Source organism: Neovison vison, chromosome 5 (genome assembly GCF_020171115.1).
Source record: "Neovison vison isolate M4711 chromosome 5, ASM_NN_V1, whole genome shotgun sequence".
NCBI lineage: Eukaryota > Metazoa > Chordata > Mammalia > Carnivora > Mustelidae > Neogale > Neogale vison.
The window spans coordinates 165,153,838-165,173,028 of NC_058095.1; the positions used below are offsets into that span (position 1 = coordinate 165,153,838).

At 57.0% G+C, this 19,191-nt stretch overlaps 1 protein-coding gene across 4 annotated transcripts in view; it reads left to right on the forward strand.

Moving 5' to 3' along the window:
* ARHGEF7 (Rho guanine nucleotide exchange factor 7) overlaps window positions 1-19,191 on the forward strand; it is a 119,658-nt gene that overhangs the window by 41,270 nt on the left and 59,197 nt on the right. For 3 of the 4 annotated variants that reach the window (XM_044250126.1, XM_044250123.1, XM_044250125.1), the window contains exons 3-4: window positions 11,488-11,572; window positions 15,037-15,167. In XM_044250126.1, the coding sequence (XP_044106061.1) occupies window positions 11,488-11,572; window positions 15,037-15,167 (216 nt within the window). Of the gene's footprint in view, window positions 1-9,382; window positions 9,464-11,487; window positions 11,573-15,036; window positions 15,168-19,191 lie in introns of those variants that run through there. The other variant, XM_044250124.1, reaches the window with a different exon arrangement.

The following is a 19,191-nucleotide window of genomic DNA, read 5'->3' on the forward strand; positions in this document are numbered from 1 at the left end:
GGCCAGGCTTGGAAGGTGCGCGGGCAGAGGCTGGGGTGGGAGAGCCGGCCTCAGCTTCCTAGCTGGCCCCGGCTCGGTTGAGCCAACGATACCGCCTGGCTCTGATGAACTGTCCTGAACAGGAATGCAGGAGGGTCTGAGTTGCGGCTTTCTGGGTCCTCCTTTCTTGGGATATGTGATACCCTTGAACTTGAGGAAGTTTTAGTGTTGGGGATTATAATAGGCAGGGAAGGGTGCTTGGTCTTGACGGGTGCCCAAGCATTCTAGAACACATTGAGAATGGCGGCCAGTCAAGGATGGAGCACTCCGGCGGGGAGTGTGCCGGCAAGGTCACTGTCGCCCTGTTCTGTCTTCGTGCTCACGCGGGCCGCTCTGGCAAATGGGACTTCCCTTGAGATCCTCCTCATCTGACGTCTGTCTGAGTGTTTTGATGGCATCTATTCAAGTCTCATGTTAACCACCAACCGCTGTCTTTTCTGACCACTTAAAATTTCTCCTACCTGGTGGGAAGTTCTTCTGCATGGCACTGAGCCGTTTAGAGAGACTCTTCCGTTTGTCCTTGTAATAGCTGATTGTCGCGAAGCCCTTTGGATTTTCACCACATGGTGGGCTTCTGATCCACTTCCTCCTCTATCCCCCTGGGGCTGCCTTCCTTGGGATCCTCACAGGAAGGAGATGCTTAGTGCACTCGCCCTGCCTCCTGGCCCCTTGCAGCAGCTCTGGATCCCGGTTTTCGCTGGTCGTGCTGGCTGGTGATTTTTAATTTTTCAGTACTTTAAAAAATGTAAATAACACGCCGGAAGCCTGTATTTCTCCGTTTGTCCAAATCTTCGAGCCTGCTCCTGTGTGGAAGAGGAAGAACCCGTTTTACTCCATGGGGTTTGGGAGCAGGGCGGAGAGAGGGGCACTTTGTTATGGCCGTGCGTTGGGGGATTGGCCGTGTTCCCCCTTGGTGTTCAGTGGGCAGGGTTAGTGTCTACAAGTTTCCTGTCTGCTGCAGTGACCCTATTCTGGCCCTCTGGCCAGAGAAGGCAAGCTTTTCTTGGGGCTGGTTTTTTGTCCTCTTCGGTGCATCTGGGCTGTGGGTTTCACTCAGTCTGGGGCTTTTGAAGTAAAACAAAACAAAAACCTCACAAAACCCAGACAGCCCGCTGCCATGTTTCTTGGGCCCTGAATAAAGCGTCTGCTTCCCTCCAGCTGTGGGTCATCTTAGCATCGCTTTTGTGTGGCGTGCCCGGGGCCTCCAGCTGCACTTTGCTGGAGGAATAGGGCAGTGTCTTTCAACTCCTTGCTGTTGGCTGTCTGTGGGCTCCTATTTCTGACCATGGATTAAAGACCCGGTAGCTTACCTGCATGCACAGCTGTGGAGCTGAGGGGGGCGGATGGCTTCACTGCAGGGCTGAGGCTGGGAGCAGGTGGGCGAGATCTGGGGGGAGGGTCTGGATGCCCTCTGTGGGCAGGTAGACGGATGCCTCTGTGTATCCCAGTTCTCTTGTCGCCAGTGAGGGGTGATCTGGGTTTGACATTGGTGCTGGAACTCTTAGGCTGTTTCATTTTGGGAAGAACCACCTACTTTCTCCTTTTCTGTGTCTGTTTCGTGGGTCTAGTAGCACCTGGAACTAGTCACTTGTTAGGGCCCAGTGCAGGCAGCTGGCTTTCCTTACTGGGGTCTTTCCTTCTAGTAGCTTCTGGGGAAGGGGCTGCTGTGGCGCAGCAGGTGCTCCAGTCCTGATGCTGCCGTGTCCTGGGGCAGGGCTGAGGCGCCCTGCGGCAGGGCTGGGGATGCTGTCCCACCTTGGTTAGAATGCTGGGCCTTTAGGAACCCATCTGCTTTCTGGTCTCAAGAATTCCTGAAGCTGCCTCCGGATCGCTTAGGGCCTTAGCCATAGGGCCTGTAGCACCGGGATAGATCGCTTTATTATTAAAGCTGCTTCTGTCATTTTGGTGGAACCTCGAGAGGGATGAGAGTAACGTGTGTTTACTCTGCCACTTCTGAGCCCTTTATCCAGGTTTGCGTTTTGTTAACTATAGGCTCTAAGGTTTTTTGTCTTTTTTTTAAAGATTTTATTTATTTATTTGGTAGAGGTCAGAAGTTAGGCAGAGAGGCAGGCAGAGAGGGAGGGAGAAGCAGGCTCCCCGCTGAGCAGAGAGCCCGATACGGGGCTCGATCCCAGGACCCTGAGATCATGACCTGAGCCGAAGGCAGAGGCTTTAACCCACTGAGCCACCCAGGCGCCCCAGCTCTAAGTTTTTAATGCAATGTACTCAGTACCTTTTGGGCTCTAAAGGTTCACCGCTACCTTAATGTAAGCTCTAGCAGGTCGTGCATCTGCCCAGACCCCTGTGTGACAACTGGCGGATGGCTTTTCTTTGCAGGCTGCCTCCTTGGCGCTGGCAGGCAGACTAAGGGCCTGGTGCAGGCCGGTGACGTGCTGCATCTGGGTGGGCGCATCTGAGGTCACGGCCGCTTCCCACGGGCCTGCTTGCTGCGGACCTGTGCACAGGCGCGCACGTGGCTGAGGAAAAATGCAGTGACTGAGCTGCTTCCCGTCTTTGTTCTCCTGGGAACTTTGTCACACAGTCTTCTGGAGCCTGGGAGCCCGGTTCTCCTTAGTAAAACAAAGCTGTCTCGAAGTCTTCACAGCACCCAGGGGCCTCCCTGCCTGATGGTGCTTCAGCCTTTCCGGTGGTTGCTCCTCCGTGGAGGGTGACGGATGCTTCCATTGTGTTGCTCATCTTCCCGCCCTCCGCAGGGTTTTGTACCCCCTATTCCTGGAAGCTCCCTAAAAGATGTGTCTGGGGTTCTTTTTACATGGGTGGTCCCTGTCCTTTTTCGTGTTTGGGCGTTGCTACAGTGGAAACCACAAACCCAGATGAGCTCTCATTCTCATTTTACAGCGCGGAATCGCTTGGGGCCATGTTGGGTGACCGCGTATGTATTGATAGAATCCGTCGTCGGACTAATTTTATCCCTGGAGCGTAGGAGTAGGCAGAATGAAGAAACCCTACAGAAGCCAAGGAGGCGAAATCCGTGCTGGGCCCTGTTCTGCACGCACCCGGTGGGTCCGGACCGCTTGCATTACACTTAAATAGCCCGACTTCAAGATTCCTCTCCAGTCGTCTCGTACAAAATCAGGTTCCTTTTGACAATGTGGTAGGACAGAACTGTATTTTTAAACTTTGCGAGCCACACTCCAGAACTGTGCCAAAAGTAAGTTTCTTGCCTCAAAAATAGCTTTCTCAGAAACTCCCTGGAGGCGCTGACTCGTGCCCGGTGAGGCAGAAGGGCCCGGCCGGCCGCACCTGGGGGCTCTCGGCGCCGGCCCTGACCGTGTCCACGTGTTTCCTTCCACTCCCCGCTGTTCTCTTCTTGCGTCTGGCCTGGGGTGTCCTCTGCCCGTGGCCTCTTTCCTTCCTCGGGAGGGCCCCGGCGGCCAGAGGCGGTCGTGGGGGGCGGTCGGGGGTCGGCTGAGTAGCCGTGGAGGTTGAGCCTCCGGGGAGCGTGCGGACAGCGGCCGAGGGATCCTGAAGACCGCCACTGCCGCGTCTTCCGGGCCGCGTCTGCAGCCGGGGTGCTGGCGGGGTCCTCGCGGGTTTGCCCTCGGCTCTCCGTGCTGCTCTGCCTCGGCAGCTGTGGCCTTGTGACGTGTGACTCCAGGCCAGCCATGCGCTGCTCAGATGGCAGGCTTGTCGGCTGTGGCCCCTGGCTGTGCTGCCTCGCCGGGAAGAGCATTCCCGAATCTGCAGCCCGCACATAGGGAGGGTGGTGCCAGGAGGGCCCCCAGGTTCCGGCTTCCGTGCTGTCCGGACTCGTTAGTTACAGCAGCCGGCGCTGTCAGGAGCGGAAGGTCTGACGGACGACCTCGTCGCTGTGTGACGGTAACACCATCTGCTTTGTGCTCTGATGCTCGCTTTTGTATTCTGTGGGGGTCGTTCTGATACCCAGGACTGTCCGTGAACGTGGAGCCAGCTGAGCTGGTGTGCCGCGGGCAGGACTCCCGCAGCGGGAGGACGTGCGGGGGTGCTCGAGCCCTGTCCTCCCTCCTCAAGGTGGTGCGTCACCGGGGCCACCTCGCGATCGGCACGGCCCTGCGGCTCCACGGCCGTTCCTGAGCGCAGGCGTCGCAGTGTCCTTCCCGTCGCGTGCCGGCACCCCTCCTTTTAAAGTTGGCCTCACTGCTGTGGGGACTCGAGCGGCCTCCCTCCACAGCTCTGGGCCAGACTCAGCCCTGGGGACGCCTTCAGGCCCCTTGTCTGAGGGCCTGGGGCCGTGCTCCCCCAGTGGGGCTGCTTGGAGCTCCCGACAGCCGCCACCTGTAAGGGAGCTGGTTTAAGCCGCGGGGTGTGACTGACGTGTGTAGACACAACTAGGGCGTTCAGAGGTGAGGATGGTGATGCCCTCTGGTGGCTCGTAGGGCCCCGGGCACAGGCCAAGGCTCCCGGGGACGGGCAGGAGCAGGAACGAGGTCAGGCTGTCGGGCAGACCCCTTGTCGGAGGCTGCTGCCGAGCCTCTGCCTTCACCCCTGGCGTGATGATGTGGCCGGAGCTTGCGAAGGGAAGGGACACTGTGTTCTGGAGTGAGCAGGACTCCGCAGGCACAGCTGTCCCTGTTTGCAGTAACAGCCACGTCCGTGTCTCAGCCAGAGAGGTTTCCGCTCATCCTTCATGTCAGCGTGGCTGGAGTGGCCCGGCCGCTTCGCTTACTGTCTGTATTTTGAAGACCGACTCTCTCCCTGCCAGGAATCCCTTCTGCTGGGGAAGTGCAGCCCGTTCTCGCCAGTTCTCGCCCGTTCTCGCCAGATGTGTTCAGCAGCAGCCCCAGAGGTCCAGCCTTCGGGCTCTGTGTTAGCTGCACAGAGGGTGTTGCTGTGCCCCAGGCTCTGCTTTCTCCATCCAGGCTGATGCGAGGCCCCAGCGGGAGCTGCTGCTGCTGTCCGCGGAGGGAGAGGCCGGGGAGGCGGGTTGGAACAGCCTGAGGGCCCCGGCGTCTGCTCGGGGCTGGCTGGCCTGCATTGTCCTGCTCAGAGCGGGCGCACGTCCCTGGGCTCCCAGCTCGTTGGCCGGAGCCCATGGGAAGGCATGGTGGTGGGTGGGCGGGCATGGGGAGCTGCACTGACCTTGAGTTAGAGAAGTCCGGAAATAGTGTGATGGGTGTGACCGTTCTGGATCGGGTCAGCGTCTGCTCTTAGAACTTGTGCCTTTGAAACCCGTTTACTTTGCAACAATATTCTCTTGGCTAAGGCTTTCCTGAAAACCCCGGTGCCTCCTTCTCCTCGGACGGCCCTCTGGTATCGGGGGCCGTTTACGTGCTGGGCGCTCCCGCAGGTCCACACAGGTCACCCCCCCGCCACTGCCCTGCCACGTGGATGCTGGGATGCTTGGCTGACCTGTGCAACACAACCCCACTGTCCCATACAGCCTTCCTGATTCTTGGCGTTCGTTCAGGAGCTGAACTTGGTAGTGGGTGTGGCCGAAGAGAGGGGGACTGTGGCAGTACAGAGTGAGCTTGTGGACTCGCACGAATTAAGGCTGGGAGCGTGAATCTGGGCCAGGTACTCAGGTCTTTGGTGGCCTGTGGTGCCCGTTCTGGGGATGTCACTGACAGTGTTTCTGGGGGGGCGTGGTCAGGGTGGCGGGTGCTCTGAGGAGGTGGTTCCCCTGGGCCTCTGCTAGGCAGATCAGGAAGGGATGCTGGGCAGGTGGCCTGTCAGGCCAGATGGTGTCCTTCTGGCACAGATGACGTACCTTCTCCCCGCTGCCTCCCATCTGCTACTGAGCGCCGCCACATCTGAGGCCACACGTGCTGTCCCTTCTTCCCGAGGTCCTTTCTGCTCTCCTGTGGCAGGTGCTCCTGAACCAAGCCTGCGCCTCTGGCCTCCTCCGAGGGCAGGCTGCAGCTCACGTGTGCGCGTCTCTTGCCCGAGGGTGGGAAGGGGGTCCTGCCAGGCCTGTGGCCCTTTGCTGTGGCCCGACCTGTCATCCAGAGCCTGGGGCCTCCTTCCCCTGGAACCTTGCGCTACAGAGGAGTGCCTTACTCCTTCCAGGTGTCGTGAAGCACCCCCCACCCTGATTTCCTCTTCAGCCTTTACAGACGGCTCAGACCAGCTTCTGAACCTGCCCCCATCACCCTGCTCCCCCACATTTTCTCCTCTGCTAACTCTCTCCACCCTGGTTTGCCTGTCCTCCAGGTGGCACCGTTAAAGTGGTATTGTGTGTCAGAGGTGCCCTGGCAGGTGGGCTAGCGGAGTCTCCCCTCTCCAGCGAGGCCAGTGCCGGCCCGCGTGCCGAGCTTCCAGAGGCCGGCAGGCCCGTGCTCGCCTGCCGTCCCGCCTTGCCCTCCAACTTGTTGGGATCTGGGGGCGCCTCGATTTGGGGGGCCATCGAGCCTGGTTTGTCTGGGGCGGTGCTGGTTTACATCTGCCCTCGCAGACTGACTTTCCTGTTCTCTTCGAGCGGCGCCGTTGTCAGGTGGCTGTGTGTGTGGCAGCCACGGTCGGGCCCGCCGGGCCCACCTTCTGTCTGGTCTGCACTTCGTGTCTTGCCTGTGCTGCTTTGTTCAGAGCACTTTGTCCATCTTCCCTTTCTTTTAAGATTCTGTCCAAACTGTACCTTGAACGGGGACATCCAGGACTAGCCAGTGCTGGGAGAGAAACAGCCTGGAGCCTTCGCTGGTAGCATTTGGTGTCAGCTGCCTTTGTGACATTCTTCTTTTGTCGGTGACGCTGAGCGTCACCCCCGCAGGCTCCCCTCGCGGAGGTCGGGGCTTGGTCTGCGAGCGTGGCTGGAGGACATGGCCGCGTCACGCCGAGAGCCCCAGTCTCTGCCCTGACCTCACTGCTTGGCCAGGGAGCAGGGAGGTGTCCCTGGAGGTGTGTGCTGTCTGTGATGTCCTGTGCTGCCCCCCCCACTCGCCTGGGGGCATTTGGCCAAGCCTAGGAGGAAGAGTATTCTGCTTTTAGAAAGATGGCGACAGTGCCCTGCTTTGATTGGATCGAGGATATGTTCTTGGCCAGAATCTGTTTGGTATTTGGCATCTTTCCCCAATGAAGGAAGTCGTTAGTTTTGGGGTGATTCTCTCATATCTGTACGGGCATGCTTCCTTTTAGACCTTTCTGCCTGCAGTTGTGCTTGTGGAATACGCTGTCATCAACTTGAATTTCAGAACATCTTAATTTTGTCTTAATCTCCTGCTATTTTTGGTGGAGGGATTGGTGGAGAGAGCCACAGCCGTCGTTCCTTGACGGGCAGTTGGTAGATTTGCGGTCATATCAGAGCTCATTCCGGAGGCTGCAGCTGTAAGGGAGCCCCATGTTCCTTGGGGCATCTAGCTGATCCCGAGTTGGGGGCCACGACGTAGGGGAGTGCTGTGTGCAGCAGGCCTGCGGCTGCCGCCGCTGCTCTGCTGGAGTCCGGGGCAGGCCAGGCTGGCCCTCCTTGGGCTGCAGATTGTGTCGGCAGGTTCCTAGCAGCCCCTTCCGGGTGGGGGAGATGGGACCCCCAGTCTGAGAATCTCAGAAGGACTATCCTTTCCCTCCTGTTGCAAGGAGGTGTGTCTCCACCGTCAGGCCCTGCGGCAGGGGTGCCGCGGCAGCTGTGGGGAGCAGCACGCCCTCCGCTGCTGGCCGCGTCCTCTGCCCTGCATCTGCTTCGCTCACAGCAGCCGCCCCGAGGCTCACGCTGCCCGCCCCCTGCCTCTGCCTCCTGTGCTGCTTGGATTTTGTGTGTGAAAAAACGGGCTTGGGGTGAGGTCGGCTGTGCGTCCCACCCTGAGAGTTAATTGCGTGAAAGGGCTTCGGATAGTCGAGCGCAGGGAGGCAACGTCCGGGGAAGCATCTGCACACAGCGGCGGCTGCTGGGCGGTGCCGAGCCCGGGCAGCAGGTGCGGCTCGCCCCAGCTGTGAGCAGCTGCCCCAAGTGCAGCTGGAGGCCGCCCTGCCCGCTCCGTGCTGCTGTGTTTCCCTCCAGGAGCCGTGGCGTGCTGCGGCGTCCGCGCCGTCGGGGTGGGAAGGTGAGAGCGAGAGGGCTAGTCTGTCGGCAGCCGCGGCTGGAAGGCTGGCAGTTCGGGACCGGAGCCCAAGCCCTCGGATGGCGCGGGGGCACCTCGCGTGGGGGCGCGTGCGGGAGCCGGCCGGAGCCGGGCCGCGCGGGGCGGGCGGGCAGCACCCGGCAGGATAACCGCGCCGCCTGCTCCACCTGCTGTGTGCGGCCTCTGCCCCGGGCAGCCCCGTCATCGAGGGCGCTTTCTGCTTGGTAACTGCGTTTTAGAAAACGGTTTCCTTGGGTAAAACGTAGTTACCGGTTGGTGCGTCTCGCAGGAAACCACAGGCTTGGCGCGCAGGAGTCTGAGTTCTTAAATCGCGTTCCTTCTCCAGCAGGGGAGGTGCGAGCATGTTGCTGTTTCCTGCCCCCTCATCGCCGGGGCGTGTTCTTCCCGGGCCGAGGATGAGGAGCCGGAGGGGCCGCGCTGTCGGTGCCTCCGGGAGACGGAGGCTGTAACGGGCGGGCGCAGCCTTCCAGCCGAGGCGGCGGGCGGCTCCCTCGGTGAGCGCAGGGAGGCCCCCCATGCCTCACCCACAGCCCCGCTCCCTTCTCGCCGCCTTGCCCTGTGCTTTGTGTGTGCCGTGTGTCACTCTTGTGTTTCCCTTGACATCAAACTTACTGACTTTTTACAGATGTTTTACCGTTCTGGGGGGGAACTGGTAGAATAATTTTACTTGGAGAATATTGGATTCTGCTGTACATTTAATTCATGACTGTGAACATTTTGATGCGGGGGGAGGCGCTCTTCAGAGATGCTGATTTAATTATCTGGGATTTGGCTTGAGTATCTTGGTTTTCTAAATTCCTGGAGATTCTGGCACGCGGCCTCCCCTGAGAACCGCTGCTCCCGGGGCCACCTGAGGAAAGGCGGACCTTGGTGTTCATTTCCTTCCGTCCTGCTGGCTCGCGACCGCAGCCATCGTGGACGTGTGCTGGGCTTGGGGCAACGGACTTAGGGTGCCCTCGGGTGCTGAGTGTCCCGGGGCTGCTCCACGGGCGCCGACTTTTGCCGAGGTCCTTCTGTAAAAGTCCTCCTGAGGCTTTGCCCTTGTTCCCGCGTGGCCGACTGAACTCAACGATTTGTCTGCTTTTGGGTTTTGTGGGATGGATTCCTGATTCAGGAAAGAGTCGGCTCTCTCTTTCTAGAGAAAGGTTTCAGTCAGAACATTTCATCGAGCCGGAATGTGAGCGCTTCCTCCGTGGCGAGTCTCGCATTGTGTCGTTTCCTGTAGGAGCGGCGCGCGGATGTGAGTTCGCGCAAGTTCTGATGTCACGGGGAAGCCCATTGGCGGGCGGCGGCAGCCAACCAGACGCTTCCCGGTGTCCAAGTGAGATATATAGTTCTGGAATAACAGGAAACCTCGGTTTCAGCATCCTGTTTTTCTGGGTTTTCTGCCTTGCCGCTGTCTCACCACAATGAAGGTTAGTAGACTTTAAGTGGAATTCTTCTCGTAGAATGCCCCACATTTCGTTTTTCTGTCTCTAAAATGAGAGCTTTAGAGCTGAAGGGCCTGATTAGCTCTCCTGCATTTCACAGGCTAAGGGGATGTTCGTGTTCTGCACTTAGGAAGCCGAGACCTATTGAGGTTCTTACTCTTAATTCCCTTAAAAAACAAAACAAAACAACCAACACACTGAAAATTGTAGATGGACGTGTCAGCCTACATCATGCTCTCATTTGACTTGCAGTTTCTTGAATATACAATGAATATTCAATTCAATTTCTTGAATATACAATGAATGAATTATATTGTGTCGTAGAAGCTGATTCTGAAGATGCTGTGTTCTGAGGGGGCTTTGACCGGAAGGATCTGGTGTGAGATCTGCCTGACTGGGTCTGTCCGCGGTGGGGGAAGCAGCATCGGGAGCTGCACGGGAGGCGACGATCCAGCCACACTCCTGCGCTTGGGGCCCCGGTCAGCCTCTTCCAGCGTTGAGACAGGCAGGCTAAGCCGCGCGTCCGGCTCCGCACTTGACTCCGTGGCGTGAGGGCCTCCTTTCTTGCAGTCCTCCAGGTCTGGTTTCCTGGTTTAAGTAAACTGGACCTCCTGATGTTTACCCTTCCTGGAGCTACATGCACAAGGCTATTAACTGGAGGTTCTTCGAGGGAGGCGGTGCTTAGCGTCGGAACGGCGCATCTTAGCGGCCCTTGCCGTGCCCGCCCCTCGTGGGGACGCGCGGCACCACTGGGCCGGTGGGTGCGTCGACTGGCGCATTTTCCCCTCAGCAAACAGCGGAGTTCTTACTGCGTGCTGGCCGTTTCGCTCCCCGTTCGGTGTTGTGAAATCTGGGCTCTGGAGTTTCCAGTGTAGGGCAGTGTCTGCTCGTGGTCACGGGTGTACTGGGGAGGCTGCTAAGGGCACCTCACCAAGTGTGGTCGGGAAGTGTGGCCAGGAGAGGGCCTGCGAGAAAGGGTTAAGGGATGGGTGCGGGAGGCAGGAGTGGAGGGTTCCTGGCAGGACGTGTGAGGTGGAGGAAGTGGGGGGAGAGGCAGGCAGCCTGGAGAGGAAGCTGGGGCCCTCTTCCTCCCGCTCCTCCTTCCTGGCATGACTGATGCTTGCGCATTCTCGTCCTAGTGTGAGAAACTTGGAAGGCTGTTGACACGGTTTACGTTTGGGTATCTAAATACATTTCTGTTATCGACATCTCAGAAAGAAAGCTTTTCATAAATGTCCTGGCGCATTTGTGGGTGACTTGACTACAGTTTTCCTGTGGAGGTTCCTCCCTGATCAGAAGCTGTGTGTAGTGTTCAGGCAGTATTTGGGAGTGAGGTCTGCGTGCACTGGCGTGTGCACACCCATCGTGCGGCGGCCGGCAGGTATCCGGACAGGCCACCGTGTGTACGTGTGTGAGAGTGCCAGGCCGACCCTCCCGCGTGCCTGGTCTGCAGGCGGCCGGGGTCGCAGGAGATGCAGACTACAGAGTCCTGGTCTGGCCTCAGGGCCGTGCCTGGACGGTGGAGGTGTCCTGTTCCCCTACCCCGAGCTGTCCCTCTTCTGGAACCTGCTTCTCTTTTCCCTTCCTCGTGCTGCCAGTTCCATGTTTCTCTTGCCGTGCTTCACTGTGGAACAGGCTGTGGCTGGGGTGGGTTTGTGGAGGCAGCTCAGGCCCACCGAGGGCCCCCAGCCCCCCAGCCGCAGCTCCCTGGCTGGGAGGGCTCCTCCCCAGCTCGCAGAGGGTGGGCGCCGTGTGGGGAGTTGGCCGTTACGAAGCTGGTCTCACGGCCTGGGTCCGGGATCAGCGCGTGCCTGGGTGAGGGAACCCGGTCGGACCCCTGCCCCTCTGCTGGCGGCCGCGTCCCCTGGTCTGCCCCTCCCGGCTGGCCTGCATCTCAGGACTTGCTCGGCGGCTCCCTCCTGCCACGGTGGTCTCGTTGCTGTGAGAACTTCATTTATCCTGCTCCCAACCTATGAGACCCTACTAACTTGTTTAATTTTTCCTTTCAGACATTTGATGCAAATGATTTGTATCAGGGGCAGAATTTTAACAAGGTCCTCAGTTCCTTAGTGACTCTAAACAAAGTAACAGCAGGTAAGACTTTTTTACTGAACTTGAGGGGGCGGGAAGGCGAAAGGGCAGAAACATTTGCTTTGTGGTTGATGAGGCAACAATGGGCATTATTGACTTGTAAAAATAAGCTGTCACATTACATGTTCGGTCGGAAGTTTGCTGTGGTATTTTTTCCTTACTCGATCAAAGTCTTCCTCTTGGGGCCTCTGGCGGGTAGCGGGTGTTCTCCTTTCTGTGGGCAGAAGCATGTCTAGCGGAAACGGTAGCGGAGGAGGAATGTTCCTGGTGCGGGCATACTCCTGGGCTGGCTTGGAGCTAGAAGCGCTTCTCTGGGTCTTGATGAAGTTCGTGCTGGTCGGAGCTGCTGGCTAGAGTGCGCCTGCGGTGGTGTTTCTGAGGTGTGACCATGACCAGGGGAGTGGCCGTTGGCTTGGCTCGTGAAGGGAAGCCGTGCCTGGGCCAGGCCTCCTGAGGGCGAAGAGGATGCCGGGGCTCTGAGTGGAGCTGGGCCCCCGACACTGTGAGGGCAGGAGAGCTTCTGTGCGGATTTCATGGAGGGAGCCCCGCCGGCCCCCTGAGCACCGAGCAGCTGTCTGTAGAGAGCTGTGTGGATCGGAAAGGACTTAGCGGCTGTTGTGTTTTAAAGTCCTTTTTTCTTTTTCCATTTACTTTTATTTTATTTATTTATTTATTTGACAGAGACCGAGATCACAAGCAGACAGAGAGAGAGGGAAGCAGGCTCCCCGCTGAGCAGAGAGCCAGTGATTCCAGGACCCTGAGATCATGACCTGAGCCAAAAGCAGAGGCTTCAACCCACTGAGCCCCCCAGGCGCCCATCCATTTATTTTTATACATTTTAGGTTCAGATTTACTGGAGTAAGTTAGAGCTTGAGGTCTCTTGATAAGAAACCTCCCGTGTATTTTGCGAGGGGCTCTTGTCCTTTTCTTCCTGGCCCTTCAGATGGGATGTGGGGGGAGCAGTCAGAACACTGGGCTGCAGTCCAGCTTGGGGTGCACTGTGCTCAGGGACTCAGGTGCCCCTTCCTAGAACTTGGTTGCTGGGATGGCTGTCCAGGTGCCACCCCCTCCCTGCGCAGAGGTGTGGCTGCCACCCAGACCCCCTGCCACTGCTTGCCATCCCCGGGCAGGGCTGTTGATATGGCTCTGTTTTCCCAGCTTGACTGTGCAGTTTAAAGTTGAAAACCTAGGGCCGTTGAGGCAGAAGTATCTGGGGGATTGGCTCCACTGATGAGTTCAGACCTTATGTGAGCCAGTGTGGGAAGGTCAGTGAGCATCTGAGCCAGGAGGACGGAGAGACCCGGATGGAGGAGGGAAGGGGGTTCTAAGGCCAGGAGGAGGGGGAGACCCAGATGGAGGAGGGAAAGGACGCAAAGACGCACACACAGCACTATTCAGCCACTGGATGGTTAGCACACAGGACCTCAGGGCATTCTTTAAAGGTTATTAGGCATTGAAGCTGCCGCCTTTGTCACACACTGTAACAGAGGCAGCTTTAATGTGAACAGCCAGATTAGGGAGAGGTGTGGACCAGGCATCACGCAGTGACGGAAGTCTTAGAGCACTGGACTCGGACGGAGGAAGCCGACGCAGGGCAGGCACGTCTGCGTGTCTTTGCTGTGCGGGTCCTGCCTGTCAGCTGCTGCAGTGACCACCCGAGCCCCAGTTTTGTGTCCGGGGACCGATAGGGATCTCCTGCAGACAGGAACGAGAGTGGCAGACACAGAGGCAATCCGCATGTCTTTCTTTAGAGACCTTTCTGGCCCTGGGGCCTCTGCCTCTGGTGGCTGCTCAGGAGGGAGGAGGGCCGCTTTGGCCTTGCTGCTGCTTGCTGGATCTCCCTGCGGTTGAAGACCAGGTGCCAGCTTAGGAAAGGGGGGTGCCCTGGGGCAGCTTTGGTCCATGCCCTCGGGTCGGGGCTCCTCGTCCCAAACGTGGCCTGGATCTGATGTCTCCTGGGCACAATACCATTGTTTGTACCCCTCTTGTGCACAAGTGTCTCACGTACCCTTTAGAGCACTGGACACTTAGAAGATATAAGGTGTTCTTGACAAAGACCTGTTTGGAATGTTGCAAAATAAACCTGATAAACTTGGTACTCCTCCTTTCAGTGTTGACACTGGAAGCCTCTCACTTGGGAAGCCCCCCCCCCTTTTTTAGAGCGAGAGCGTGCCTGTGCACAAGAGGGGTGGAGGCAGTGGGAGGGGGAGGGAGAATCGCAAGCAGACTCTGCTGAGTGTGGAGCCTGACGCAGGGCTCGATCCCATGACCCTGCGATCGTGACCTGAACAGAAATCAGGAGTTGGACACCTAACCGACTGAGCCGCTCAGGCACCCCAAGAACTTCTTGCTTTTGTTTTGGGCTGTGTGCTCTTAAATTTTGTCACTCAAGTCAGCGTGATGAAAGTGACCGTCCTTTTCCATCTCTGTTTTAAAGACTGAATAACAGCACAGTTGCCGCTGTTGGTTCCTGGCCTGTAGGGCTTGTCGAGAGAGGCATGTTCCGCTTGTGTTCTTTGGGAATATCGATGAGCACTTGCCTTTTGACTGGGCAGAAAGTGGGAAGGAAGGGGATGTCCTGTGACCCTTCATTGCAGTAATGGTCCCTTGAAAGGTGGAGTCCGGTGACAACAGGAAACGGCACGTCACCACTGCGGGCAGAATCCCCATGAAATGCCCTTGAGGAGCTGGTTTTGTGCTCGAGGTTGCCCAGGCTGTGCCTTGCTGTGGTAGAAAGGTCTGAAGTAGGACCTGACGATGGCAGCGGCCTGTTGGAGATGCTCGCGGCTGGCAAGGCTGTTTGAGGACCTCCAGCAGACCCCAGTGTCTGTCGAGCCACGTGGGCAGCAGGAAGGGCAGACAGAAGCCCAGGGAAGTGGGCCCCTCTCGGTACACGCCGCCCTGCTCGGCTCCCGGGAGCGCAGCCCCAGTCGTGCCCCACACAGGCAGACACAGGCTTCCCTGGGCTTCCTCAGATCCCAGACCCTTCCTGGGGAGTCCTCAGAAGGGTCTCTAGCTAAAAGCTCTAAGGGGATTTTTCTCTCTCTCTTTTTTTTTTTTTAAAGTAAGAGTCTTCCTTTGTGGCACACAGTTCCTGCTGGTTACCGCGCGAGGCTCTGTCTGGAGTCGTGGGACGGCGGGGCTGCTGTGTTGGGAGTGCTGGGGGGCCGCTCTGAGTTCGAGAGGCTTGTGTTTTCCATGTGAACCGGAAGATATTAAAAAGTGACAAAACCTGAAAGACATTTGAAAATTACACTGAAGAACTGATGAGTAGTTGGGTCCGGTCAGTTTCCGGAGCGTGTGCAGGCCGTCTCGGGTGGGCCGTCGGCGCTGCTGCATCCGTGGGCTGCTCTGTTGCCTGTGCCGTGTGTCCCCCGGGGGTCGCCGCTGTTGAGAGCCTGGTGTGCGGGGAGGGTGCGTGCCCGCCAGCGTCTCCGCTCACTCCTCTCTCTGCTCCACCATTTCAGACATCGGCCTGGGCAGTGACTCCGTGTGTGCCCGGCCGTCATCTCATCGGATCAAGTCTTTTGACTCCCTGGGAACTCAGCCTTCGCACAGCCGGACTTCAAAATTGTTCCAGGGCCAGTATCGAAGCTTGGTAAGTTTGAGTTGCTGATCGGAGGACGCTGGGGAGATGAGTGTGTGCAGGTGTGTCCAGAAAGGTTGCGCGTGCCCCTGTATGGGTACTGCCCAGCTGGAGGGTGCTTTTGCTTTGTTCCCGTTGTGCCTTTGCTGGGCTGTGGCGTTTGCGTCTCCCACATAATCCACGTTACCCTGGACTGCTTCTGAGAAACTTGTGCAGTTTGGGTTATGTTTTAAGATTCCTTTGATGTGCTAATGTAGGGAGATGGCTGCTTCAAAGTGTTACCCGGATCCTTGTATTTTATTTGCTTTGTGCAAACGTACAGAAGTATGGGAGTCAGAACTTGAGATGTGCAAGGAAGAAATGGCCAACGGCTGAAGAATCACAATGTGGTGTTTCTAAGCATGACCTAGAGTGCTTTCCTGAGTCCGCACGTGGTTGGCGAAGGAGGGACTCCCTTCGGATGGCTGGTGGTGATGTGGAAAAGGAACTGAAGTGAACGTTATCCTGGGAAGTGAAGAAAGATCCACGTCTACGTTGTTAGGATACAGGCCGTTAGCAGAGAACATCGGGCGGAGCCGTGAAGCTGCGCTGAGACGCCGTGCACGGCGGGACGGGGGCCAGGTGTGGAGAGGCCATTCCCGCTGTCCTGGTGCAAACACTCACAGCCCTCTTTGGAGCTCGTGGGTGCACTTGGTCATGTGACTTCGTTTTCTGGACCACTTCAGTAAACCTGTGTTAGAGACAAATGGTCTTGCACACGAGTCTGAGGAGACCCCGGCTCTCGAGTGACCGGGGACCACAGCTACAATGTCAGCTTCGACACGAATGGAAGATTACGTACGTTAATGGTGACCCTAAAGAAAGAAAGTGGCTAGAGTTGTATCTTGTGGAGGGAATTTGACTTGAGCTCATGGAGGAGGGTTGAAAAGGAAGCTACGGAAGGCAGTGGGATAGTTACGTGTTCCTGAACTCTGTGAGCCCAGGCTGACTCCTCGCTGGCTCTCCTTAGAGCGGCGCCATCACCGTCTCTGCTCTTGCAGGTGCTGCGCCGCGTGGCTGTTCCCTGGACTCTGTGCGCGCTGTTCCAGGTGCTGTTCCCTGGACTCCCTCAGGCGGCCCCGCCCTGAGCCCACGAGGCACTGGGTGTAACACTAGGTGAATGCTGCAGAGCGCGATTGGGAGTATTTTGATTCTAAATTAAGGAAGAATACACAAGCTACTTGAAAAGCATTTTAAATTGAGGTTTTATAAAATTCTTGGGGGAAAATTGAAGAAAACAAACTCAACACACTCTGAGAAAAGAAATACCTGTTGCCTCACCCATTTACCTCTGCTAACTTTTTAGTGTTTTAGCGCCTGACTGCATGTGAGGTGGGGAGGGCTGCGGGGGCAGAGAGAGTCCCAAGCACGCTCTGTGCTTTGCAGCACCCAGTCCTGTGACCCTGAGACCACGACCTGAGCTGAAGCCAAGAGTCAGACGCTCCCAGGCACCATTACCTGTGTCCGTTTTAACTACTTGGTTTTGAGTACCTGAAGACTTGATTGCAAATGTAAAATTTTAAGTAAAATGCAGGTAAATGTAATGTTGAATAGTGAATGTTCCTGGGATCGCGGTACCACGGAATTAATTTGTAATGAGCCGGAGATATTTTAAGTCTCACCAGAAATGAAAAGCCCCCTTCCATGTCTCCTGTTTGGCATCTGTGATTGGAAGAGACCCCACTAGCTGCTGGTGAGGGGAGCAGGGGCAAGGCTTCTCTTCGATGCTGCGTGAGGATGACCTTTGCCTTTAGGTTTCTCCGCAGGTGTTCACAGTCCTTGGAGGTAACTTTCTTGGATTAAAAATTAGGATCAGGATGGCAACATTTTTAAAGCTGGGTGATGGGCGCCACAAAGAGAGATTATTTTTTTAATTTCATTTATAATTGTGCCAAAAAGAATAAAAAAGGAATAAACGTGATCCAGGGGGTGAGCAGCTCGTACTCTGAACACTACAAAACAGTGCAGGAGCTTGAAGTCGATGCCGGCCGATGGGGACGTGCTCCTGGGTTAGAGATAGTCCGTGCCACTCACGGGCCCACACGCCCCTGAGCAGTCTGCACACATGATGCGGCGCCTGTCAGGGTCCCAGTAGTTGATCCCGGAACTAGAACAAGTCCTGGTATAATTTTTGTGGAGCCGCAGAAGACTCAGCGTAGACAAGGCAGTTTTGAGGAAGAGCAGTGCTGGCGGTGTCGCAGTCCCCAGTTTCCGGGCGCGGCGCAGGGCTGGTGCCCGAGTGGACACAGGTCGGCGGGACAGAGCCGGGAGCCAGAAGTGAGCCTCCAGCTGTGTGTCTGATACCAGGACACATCGTCTCAGTCAGTGGCAGAGGAGGTAAGAATATACAGCGGGGAAAGACATTCTCTCCGAACAGTGGTGTGGGGAAAACAGGCCGCTTTCGTACAGCACACACAAAAGACGAAAGATCCGAATGTGAGACCTGAAATCATAAAACTCCTAGAAGAAAAAAAAGGCAGTCCTTATTTTGACAACGGCTGCAGAAACCTTTTTCTTGGTAGGTCTCCGCCGGCAAGGGAAACAACTATGAGGAGTGCACCAGGATGAAACGCCTTATTGTCAAAGAAGCCATCAGCAGATGAACCTGCTGAACTGGAGAAGTTTCTTGGAAGGGACCTATTCGATAAAGACTTTGTATGTAAAATATGTGAAGAATTTACAGAAATGAACATCAAAAAATCTGATGAAAAATGGACAGAGGACCTGAATAGACGTTTTCCCAAAAACCTGCAGGAGGCCGGAAGACCCATGAAGAGAGGCCGAGCGTCACTAACCATCACAGACCTGTGTCAGAACCACGGCGTGAGAGAACCCCTCCCTCAGTCGGAATGGCTAGCCTCGGGCAGACCATTGGCAGGCGCCAGCGTCAATTCCTGCAGCCACTGTAGGAAACAGTATCGTGGTCTTCAGACTGAACGTAGAGACGCCCTGTGATCCGTGACTCTGCTCTGAGCATGAGCCCGAAGAAAACAAACGCTGATTTGAGAAGATCCATGCACGTCTGTGTTTACTGCAGCATTATTTGTAGAAGCAACCCGAGTCCCCGTGGACAGCTGCGTGAGGCGTGTGGTATACTCAAAAGGGCCTATTACTCAGCCGTGAAGAGTAAGGTCATGCCATTTGTGTAGCGGGGTGGGCCTGGGGGGTGCTGCGGAACGGCACACATCAGAGAAAGACAAGTACTACCTTAGTCCACTTGCAGGTGGTTTCTGAGAAACGAAAAAAAAAGCAAAAACAGACCCATAGAGAACAAACTGATGGTTGCCAGAGGGGGCTGGGGGATGGGCAAAGTGGCCAAGAGGAAGGGGGAGAAGGATGACTTGGTGACACGCGGATTCCCAGCTGCCCATCACTTTCTGTTCATTTGAAATGTTCCATGGTGAGCTGAGAACAGTCGGAGGTTTCCTGGACATGAATTTTGCAATCTCCCGATCGTGTACGGCACGGCCGTTGCCAAGGCAAGGGTCAGTGCTCTCCGTGCTCTCTCAGGGCCCCCCGGGCGCACGTCCTGACTCTGCTCTTGCCGCTCCGGTTGGCCAGGTCTCGCCCGACCGCCGCCTCGGAGCTTGCTGTCCGCGCAGTCTCGCTTCTGGGTCTCTGACTCCGTCTGCTCCTGGCCGGTCTCCCGCGTGGGAGGTGGGCGCTCTTGAGCAGTCGCAGGGCGTTGTCTGCGCTGGCCTGGAAGCTCGGACTTCCCTCCCTTGGCCCTTTCCTGTCGCTCCCTCCTTATCCTTTTCTGGGTTGCCCCCCGTCCCTCCGTGCCCTGAGTTTTCATCCCCTGACTCCCGGTAAGTATGACGTGGGCTCCCGAGTTTCCCTTCCACAGATGGGGAGAACAGTCCGATGAGGGGACGTGCTTGCTCCCGTCACCCTTGACTCACCTGACAGGAGCCCTTAAAGCCCTTCCTGGTCCCTGTGGTCCCTGCTACCTCCTGGGACTGTCACTGAGCTCCCAGAACGGTCTCTAAGGCACGTA